At 40.8% G+C, this 10,057-nt stretch overlaps 1 protein-coding gene across 1 annotated transcript; it reads right to left on the bottom strand.

The window, feature by feature from the left end:
- Window positions 1-4,394: 4,394 nt before the first annotated feature.
- Window positions 4,395-8,391, bottom strand: LOC105044414 (probable protein phosphatase 2C 23). The gene is made up of 4 exons (XM_010922293.4): window positions 6,551-8,391; window positions 6,340-6,453; window positions 4,913-5,177; window positions 4,395-4,809 (listed from the first exon to the last, which is right to left on the bottom strand). The coding sequence occupies exons 1-4, from the start codon at window positions 8,240-8,242 to the stop codon at window positions 4,694-4,696; spliced, it is 2,187 nt and encodes a 728-aa protein (XP_010920595.1). The 5' UTR covers window positions 8,243-8,391; the 3' UTR covers window positions 4,395-4,693.
- Between the last annotated feature and the right edge of the window lie 1,666 nt (window positions 8,392-10,057).

The following is a 10,057-nucleotide window of genomic DNA, read 5'->3' as shown; positions in this document are numbered from 1 at the left end:
AGGCTCTTTCTTACCAAAAAAAAAAAAGCAGGCTCTTTCCGCGTCATTGTGCCGTTAAATGAGCATACATGATGATGTCCTCATTTTACATGTCTACGGGTATTTTGTACGTATGTTTCATGAATACAGTAAGAAATTTATGTCTCCCTGTCTCCATCTACCAAGTATCTGAAACGTAATCTATATGAGAATTTCTATTGTTAATCACAACCTACAATGTTTCAAATTCTTGGAGAAACAAGTTTGCATTATAATATGATTTTGTTATCTTTTGAATATTGTTGCTTATCATGTCCTTCTACCACATGGCAGTGCTCGTATGCCTAATGGTCTCTCCCTGGTAGCAGATCCACAGACAGTACAGCTCTTGTTGGCTATCTTAAGGCTCTCGAGGATTTTCTCATGGAATCCAGCCTGTAGAACCGACTTGTTTCTAATTGAAGGTACTTGACAAGCAGTCAACCATTCTTATCTCTATTTGCTTATAAACTATTGGATGTAGCATGGTTTCTTGATTGCGTATAGGAAGCAAGCACTGCATCATCCTTATCCCTTTCGTTTTCGTATGAATTGTTGGGTATATGATTATGGTTACAAAAAAATAGGGCTGCAAGTGAATTGAATGGATCCATTTTTTATCTAAAATTATTGAAGTCAAAAGCTCATGACTTAGATTGGTTGATCTTTGCTTCCATGAATGTAAGGTATTGTCCACTTCGACCTCTGACACTATATCATAGAGACTCACAGTTTTATCTTTTAAAAGATATTTCATATAGGAGAGAAGATTCTATCCCATATAAGCCAAAATTTTTTTTGACTTATAATTAATTTGGAACTAATGATGCACTCTTGCATACATCACATCATAGCCCTTAGTCAAAAGAGGACTTTAGGCAAAGTTATGGGAGATACACCATAGTTTGTCGAAAGCACGTTGGTCCTACGATGGGCGCCAAATATTGCGATTAAAAACTCATGGTTTGAGTGGGTCGGTCTTCACTATCATGTACGTAAGGTATTGTCCGCTTTTTAAAAGATATCTCATATAGGAGAAAAGATCTCATCCCATATAAGCTAAAGTCTCTTTTGACTCGCAATCAATGTGAGACTAATGATGTCCTCCCACTGACACTAATCAGAAATTAATCCAATTTAAGCTAAACTCAAATTATTTGGATTAGATGCGGATTGAAAAACATCACCTAGCTCAAATATATGTTGGATTTAAATCACTAAATTTTCAACCCAAATCTGAACCAACCTCAAAACCAGCCTAAAGCTGATATACTGCCTGTTCAAAATTTTCCTTGAATAAAAAAAGAAAGCAAATTTTTCTTCGTAATAAAATTTGTCCATAATTTGTGACTTTTATTATAAATATATGTTAGCTATTATTCAAATCTTGTCTAGAATATTTTTGATAATGTATGTTTTGTTATTATTACATTGAACAATATATTTCTGATATAACTATTTAGTTAATTTATATGTGTTAATTATTGTAATTGTTTAGATTACTTTTAGCCCTATTTGACTTGAAAATTTCAATGATTTGATAAAATTAATATTAAATCCGATCTGATCTAGCTTGAAGGGATTTGGATAACATTTGGTTCATTTTTTTTGACCCAATTCAAATATGAAGTGAGTTCAGGTCAGTGCTATCCCTGATCCAACCAGACCCACTAAAAGCCTATGAAGGAATGAAGATTGTGATTATGGTTGATAGGAGACCAAAAAGCGCTGATAATTCAAATATAGGAGACCAAAAAGCATTGATAATTAAATATATACGAACAAAAAAGCATTGATACTTAAATGTATGTTTCTCAAATAAGGTGGATGTTTCGATAGAAGGCCAAGTGCGCAACTTCATCAACTCATAAGTCAATTGGAAATTCGGAAAGAATAAGATACCATTCGCAAAAATGGAGGAGCAAAGTTCATTTTAGCTTTTTGTTTTCAGGGGGAAAAAAAAAAAAATAGTCTATTTGAGAAATGGAGTACACCTGATGACGACAAGAACTGCTCTCCTCTTTACCGCTCGATGAATGAGTCAGTAGATATGCATCAATCCATAGAGTTTCCAATGTGAAAACGTGACTCAAAGCCCACAATTTCGAACCCTTATCATCGCCGTCTTCGGGGTCGTCGTCTTCTAAGTTATCGCCTCATTGTCGTTCTTGCTTCCCACATGCAACCATACGCGGTATCACGGACCACATCCATGTAAACATGGCGGTGGAAACTTGGCAGCTAGCAGTAAGGCCTATTTGTTTCATTTTTAGTAGTATGAATTTTTTCTAGGATGCCACACTTTTTTTCTTCTTTTTTTAATAATTTCTCAAGAAACTTCAGGTGACGAGGCCTTTCTTCCTTTTGGTAAGAGCATGTGGTCATATTTAATAGCACAGTTGGCCGAACTAACTCCAATTATAATTCATGAACGTGGACCACTGTTGTAGTAGTTGCAACTCTGCAAACAGGAACCTAATCCATAATTTTCTTTTTAAACCACCCCTTGCTTTCCACGTTATATAGGAGCACAGAGATCAGATCTCATCCTACGATATCCAAATACATCCAACGAGATTAGATGGGCATGGCATTAGCCAATACATCAGCAGAAATACAATATTTCTGAATTTGATAGAGAGATCCCAACATGGATATATGAATCTATTTAGAGATATAAAGACTATATATGCCATCATATTTAAGTAAAATATGAAGTATGATGAATGACTGAAACAATAAATGTCAAACATTCTAAGTGAACATTAGTTCTATTAATTTTGTTTTTCCGAGATTATCATCTGTAAAACAGTAAATTATACTTGGGTGCCAAGAAGGGGCTCATATATGTCAAAGCAAATCACAATCATCTAACAATTATTTGCAATGTTGTAGGAATGATGTTGGTACTGCAGATAGAGGGTGTCAGACAGGTCAAATGGTAAGAAGTTATAGGGTGATATTTAGCCTATTTTAGGTCTTGCAGATGGGGTGAAAAGGAAAGAGCACAAAAGCATATGATGATGATCAGTCATGAGGTAGCTCTAGTAGTCTGCTTCAAAGTTTTCCATGACATTTACAGGATACTGTGCAGCAGAGATGTTCAGTGAAGTGATAAAAGTGATTACGACTAGCAACAAACTCTGCACTCCAGAATGGCAGTCATCCTCCACCTCCATATGCTGAAGGCTTTCATGGATTGGTAAGAGTCAAAAAGATTGTGGCCAAGTTCAGAGATGAAGCAACCAAAAGCAACACGGTGGTAGTTCAGTTCCAAGTTGCTTTTTGATTCCAGTCCCAGAAAAGATGATGATTGGCCACTGGGAGGACTTCAACATCAAGAAACCTATCCATCACCATATCCGTATGACCACTGAATACTTAAGTTTAATGCTGCATGGCAGCTGGCATAATGACAGTTTTTGAAGAACTGTGGCAAACGGCAACTTGCGATAGGCCAGAACAGTTTCGCTAGTGGCCTAAGCAGTGAGGCACATTCTTGGGAGAGTTATTTGATCGTGTCCATTGGCCTTCTATTGACCCAGCAAGTAGCTGATTACAGATTCTCGATCCAGAAAAGAAAGCAGCAAAAGCCAGGTGCGATGCAGGCGCTGTAGGGCGACAAGCACCAAGCTTCAGTGAGATAACAATGACAGATCCATCAAAAGATCTAAAAAACATTGAAATATGAAAAACAAATTAGAGTAGTCATAAAACAGGACTAGGTCAAAACAATATCAAAAGTTGGAATGATGACTATTTCTGTTTCGCATATTGGATATTATTACTGATAGAAGGATCACCAGTTTTTCCATTGAAGTGGTTAATAATGAATCCCATGACATTTTCAGCGCAGTTTATCAAGGCTTAAAGACTACGGTCATTGCATACTGTATTTCCAGGAATATTTACTGTAACAAATATAAGTAAAATCCTATGTAATTAAAATCCTTGTTCCTTAAAGCCTATAGTTTCACATTAAGTCTCATACTTTATATGCAGTTGGTATGCCACTTTGCCTTCAAGTAGCTGTCCCACTATGCTTAAGTTGTTTGCTTTTGTTTTCAGAGTAATGCAACTTATTTCAGTTACAGACCAGTAAATACTAGATCAACAGCGACAGCAAAGTCATGAGTTGTTGAAGGTCCAAGACAGACCACCTATTGGAAGTTGCCAATAAAATTAACAGTTCTAGAATCGATTCTCATCCAACCAATACCCCATTTCTGTGAAGAAGATATGATGTGGGCATTCCATTGTGACAATACTTGGGCAAAATTTCTCAGGGAGGGAAGGAGCGGTAAAAAAAGAAGGAAAGGCAAATCTCATTGCATTCAATGTAACAGTTATGCTGAATAAAACAAATTGGCAAGAAATAAAAATAAAAAATTTGATAGAAACATGAGGGCATGGGAATACAGGGTGAGAAGAAATGAGACTATTGTGTCTCACTTTTAATTTTGAATAATGGAACTCTCAGGGAGGACCAATTATTTAGAAGAGTACATATGTCATTTCTACAACAGTTAAATTCATTTTGAAGAACCTTTTGTTCCTTTACAGTCCGCACCAGCTCCCAACACATGGGCAGTGTGTCCCTCCCAGAGCTCAACTACTATGGTACAATGGCAATGGGGAAAACAGAAAAAGCCCAAACTCTCCAGCAAATCCTTATTTACACCCAGGATCTCCATATTCTTCCTTCCAAAGAGATAACTATGATGGAAACATCATCATGATACTGTCGTCGAACTCCTTGAGGTATTTCAAGCAATTCATGGAAGTCCATACCTGCAATCATGCATTCAGAAATGCAAAAGACTTTGATTAAGCATTTTAGGTATTTTCTTCGTTCTTCATTAACCATACATACTTCTGGACATTTTGTTCTTACCAGCTTTTCTTGCTGCACGAAAAAGAACAACTTCAACAAGGTGTTGTGCAGGATCTCCTTCAGGGGTTGTTGTTATGAACATCTCAACTTCCGCGACCGCCTCCTCATTAGTGAAGTATTGGTAGAGTCCATCAGATGAAAGCAACAAAAATCTATCTTTTGGGCTAAGTCTGTGGTGAAAGAGGTGTGGACTGCATGATATGTATGGGGAGGTCCCAATGTAATCAACTCTGAACATCTCCAAGAGCGCATTGTTCCATTTTGGCTGCAGGAGACAAACCGGATGTTATACAATCTAACATGGCCATAAATGCGAAATATTAATTTCTAGAACCAGTAAAAACTAGAAGAATTTCAATATCGACCGATCATTGTCAAGAATTAACTTGCTAGAATCTTAGTTTTAGAGCAAATGGATCAAGGATTCCATTATATAAAGTTGTTCCATCCTGTCCATATCACCGATAAGGTTTAAATTTGAAACATGGCCAGAAAAACTTTGAAAAAGTCAGGGTCAGCAAAATTATGTGGGAAACTATTACTGGTTTACATTCTATGCTGCAGATAAGAAATGTCCTCAGATACCCCTATCACAGTGTACTATTTTAGGCATCATGCAGAATTTATAATTAGTGCACAGGATGCATGATGACCAAGATTCTTATTATTAGCATTGTGACTGGGAATTCTGGACATGATCACTTCAGCAATTCAATTTAATGGAAAGAACCTAGAGGATTTGTTCTTCATCCATAAGTACAGTTAGAATATGGAATTTGTATCAGTCAAATTCAGTTCCACATTAAAATACTTAATTAAACAAAACTGTTCTGAGTCAGCTGAAGGCATTGATTTTTGTACCATTGGTAGTTTTTTTCCTGTCAGGCTCAGAATAGCATTTCTCTTTTTATTTATTTTTCCTGGTCGCTTTGACATGTTCCTTTGCAATCCCACAACATGAAGACTGCATAGTTATTGTAAACCAATTTTTTCAGCCTTGAACCATACCCTAGCAATGCAGATGTATTTTGGTCTGGTTCCTAAAAGACCTGAATGGCCAACCTCTTCAGACAAATTTCACAATCACCAGCTCATCTGAAAGATGGATAGCTGTTAGCTCAATTGCTGAATGGCATGATCAGAAGATCTTAGAGCCATTATTCTTTGCAACTGTATGTTCACAAACTACCCCACCCCCCACAAAACCACCACCGAAAAGAAAAAAAAAAGAAAAGAAAAGCCCATTAATCAATCAATACCACCAAACAGAAACATGTACGAACACGAAGCATCAATGAGTGTGTGTGTGTGTGTGTGTGTTGCTCTATCATAGATGTAGTGTTAACATTTGTTTCCGACGTAAACACTACAAGCAGGATATTAGATTACAAGAAGAACAGTTCCAACAAGATAAATTTTAGCAATACCTGCTTTAGGAAACCAGCTCCGAAAGCTCTTGTCACCTTCAACGAACCCTTCACACGATCATTCACGATAGCAGAAGGATCCTCCGGATGCTCTCTTTTAATTCTGCGCACTTCCTGAATCACAACAAACAATAGCCCATACCACACAAATGAGAGCAGGATCATACATGAAAAGAGAGAGCATACAGACACCAACAAAGACTAGTGGTACCTCTTCGATGCAGGTGCTGTGATCCAAGGTTAGCTGCAGGGCAGCCAAACTCGGCACCCCATCCATCTGATCACCACCATCATATGATTCAAGGTCGTGCACCATCTCCTCCTCCATCCGCTCCAAATCCTGCATCACTTTTCCCACTGAATTCTGTGTATCAGGCTGCTCCACCTTTCGTGCTAGAACCGCACGGCTGTCTCCCACATTCATCACATATACATCCTCGCCCTTCATCAGCATCACCAAGACACACGAGCCCATCAGCGCCAGCTCGGGGTTCTCCGAGACCATCTTATCAGCGATGTCCAAATAGGCAGCCTCTGTTTTCCTCAGAGCCTGAGACAGAGCCTTCAACACCTCCTTATGGTTCGCAGCGCCTCTCGAGCTCGACCGGCTCAATTGCTCCTTCAGTTTTCGATCAAGCTCCAGCCGTTCACGATCCCATTCACCGTTCCACCTTCTGTGTTTCTCCTCCCATATCTCGGCCACCCCCTTACACCACCTCCTTTTTCCTTCTTTGCAACAACCATCAACCCCTGGCTGAGAGGTGGCGATTGTTATATCGAATTCGCCAGTGGAGTCATCATAAGGCACGGAACCGTCGTACTTGTCTTCCCAAAGAAGGCCCTTGAGCTCCTGGTGCACGGCTAAGTAGAGATTGGAGAGGAGGTAATCGGTGGCGTCAGGGCCATTGAAGCCATCATAGATCCCGACAAAGACCCAGCCGTGCTCCTCCGAGACGACCACGTGGACACGGTCCTCCCCTGCTTTCCCCTGCGCCCACTGGAGACTGCTGGTCGGGGCTTCGGAGGAATCCGAGTCTTCGCTGCCCTCCACGCTCATTTGATCACTGCTGCTGCTTGGATGGGTCGTCAAGCCGCCAATGCCGCTGCTTGGGTTTGTAGTCGAGCCGCCGCTGCTTGGATGAGTAGTCTCGGTCGCTTTGGAATCATCGGATTCTTTGGACTTCCTGATGGGGGACGACACGGCTCGAAGCTTCGAGGCGGCGGAGAAGGTGCGGGCAATGGCCTTCGCGGCTCCACGGAGGAGGGAGGCGGCGGTGCGGCGGGGCCGGAGCCGCCTCCGCCGCCGGCGGAGGGCAAGGGATTGGGAGAGGCTGCGGTGGAAGTGACCGGAGGAGGAGGCGGACAGGGAGGGGGGACGGTCGAGGGGGCCGGAGAAGATGCCACCGGCGGCGCGGTCGGCGAGGGGGCCCGACATGAAACCACGGTCGGCGGCGAGGGGGCCGGACATGAAGCCTCGGTCGGAGGCAAGAGGGCCGGACATGAATCCGTAGTCGGCGGCGAGGGGGCCGGAGAGGGGACCTGAGAAGCGGGGGACTGGCTGGAGGGGGACTGAGGAAAAGGAGGTGGAGCTCTCGAAGGAGGCAGCGGAGGAGCAGGTGAGCTCGGAGGGAAGGAGGAGGGCAGTGGAGAGTGGCGTGGCGGGGTTGGCGCTGACGGCGGCGCCCGAGATGGAGCGGAAGGTGGTGGTCTCCTCGGAGTGGTGGACCTTGGAGGAACCGGAGCGGGCCAAGGGTAAGTCGGGGCGGACGTAGCAGAAGGAGTGGCCAAGGCTCTCGTCGCCGGGTGCCTCTGACGTCGCCGCAGCGGAGATGTGGCGGCGGCCGTGGAGGGCCAGGCCGTCGCCGGCGAAGCAGGGGGTCAACTTCGCGAAGCCGTTACCCATGGGGCAATCGAGGAGAGAGAAGAGTCTGGATCGAGGAGGGCTAGAATGGGAAGAGCATGAGCGAATTTGGAGAAACTGTGGACTGCCGAATTGGAAATTGGGTGGGTGGGAGGAAGAGAGGAGTGGAGAAGAAGGGTGGAGCGTTGACGTTTTGGAGCGGTGTGGGGTGGGATGTTGAATGCGGGAGGTCTCTTTATAGGCGTTGACCAAGCATAGCGTTGAGTAACACCGTAGATCGGGTTAAGATGACTAGACAGAGAGAGCGCCAAAGTAAAATTTAAAATAAAAACGTAATGGAATTATTTTTAGTTTTTTAGTTTTATTGCAGAAGTCAAACTATCAGCGGGCTTCGAGAGGATCCACGGGGCTTCCGGAGGAGACGTGCCATGAGTGGGGTTTGACTCCGACATAGCAATCGGATTAGGGGGATTACCCAGACGGTACGACCAGATCCAATGCCTGACACGTAGTCCGTTCCGATGAGATCCTGATTGTACTCTTGCCTTGCACGGTGTTTTGTGTTTTAGCAGTTTAGCCAACCTCACATGAATTCTTATCCGTTAAGGAAAGCCTGGGAGAATCCAGTACACGCCGGTCTCGGGTGAGCGCCTACGATTGTTTTAGCTCATGATCGATTGGCTATTTACTATTCTCTTCAGATCTCCACGAATCAACACAAGCCAACAATCTTAACGCAAATCTCAAAGCACATTAATTAATAGAGAGATGGGTATCGATGTTTGTACCCACTGTGCTTCCAACTTAATTCTTAACATGATGGCATAACACAGCAGCAGGGTCCATAAAGAGCCCCTCTAATCTCATTTGGCCATGGAACTTAAATTACGGCTCCACACTTTATCATTTGGCATATCACATGATTATTTTATGTAGACTTTGTAGTCCCTCTAATCACAAAAGTAAATTATGAATTTGTCAAGAATCAGAACAAATGATCCGAATAGATTAGTAAGGGTCAATGCTGAGACGTTGGAAATATCATAGTTTCGAATACAAGTCCTATATATTTTTAAGGGTTTATTTGATTCATAATTATAATCGAAATGATTAGAATAAAAATCAAAATAATTATATTTTTTAATATATTTGGTTCATGATTGGAATCAAAATATATTCTGGATACTATAAAAAAATTGAAATTGAGTGCTGGAGGATTAGAATACTTTTATTTTTTCTTTGGAATTGATACTCGGACATTGAAAATATTCTTGAGAATAATTTTAAATATAAGTTCTCTATACTTTTAACGGTTTATTTATTTAATCCACAATCATAATCGAGATTGATTAGAATGAGAATCGAAATGATTATTATTTTTAATATATTTATTTCATGATTGAAATCAGAATATATTTTGAATATTATAAAAAAATCAAAATTGGATTTCGAAGGATTGTGATACTTTTATTTTTTCTTTGGAGTAAGAATAAAAAGGAGATTTTTTTTACTAAATAGTTAGAATAAAAATTACTCATTCCCATTTTTATTAGGGAGCGTAATTCTTTCCAATCAAATATACATTTAATGTTTGCATAATTTTTTCTTTAGTTTTAGATTTTGGTTTTCAATTTTATACTTTTAAAATACTAGTATTTTTTTTTGTGATATGGATAAATATTTCATCTCAGTAGTTCTAGACGTCACCCGAATATCAGTTTCTTTTTTTTTTTTCCCCCTCCTCTCCTCAAGATAGCTGGCTTGAATTTTTATTTAGCAGCCAATAGTTTTACCTATCTCCATGCTTCTTGTTTTTTTTTTTTTTTCCCATGGTATTAATAATCCACTCCTCAACTT

The sequence above is a fragment of the Elaeis guineensis genome, chromosome 5, assembly GCF_000442705.2.
Source record: "Elaeis guineensis isolate ETL-2024a chromosome 5, EG11, whole genome shotgun sequence".
NCBI classification, from domain to species: domain Eukaryota; kingdom Viridiplantae; phylum Streptophyta; class Magnoliopsida; order Arecales; family Arecaceae; genus Elaeis; species Elaeis guineensis.
The sequence above is the reverse complement of the archived record's forward strand: the minus strand, read 5'-3'. Positions and strand labels throughout refer to the sequence as shown.

What these genes read in the sequence shown, in the direction of transcription:
- LOC105044414 (XM_010922293.4), bottom strand. Translation starts at nt 8,242, where the DNA reads ATGGGTAACGGCTTCGCGAAGTTGACCCCCTGCTTCGCCGGCGACGGC. An exon ending in GAGCTGGTTTCCTAAAGCAG is followed by an intron (nt 5,178 to 6,339) that starts GTATTGCTAAAA and finishes TGTCTCCTGCAG; the next exon opens with CCAAAATGGAACAATGCGCT. An exon ending in TCGTGCAGCAAGAAAAGCTG is followed by an intron (nt 4,810 to 4,912) that starts GTAAGAACAAAA and finishes GCATGATTGCAG; the next exon opens with GTATGGACTTCCATGAATTG.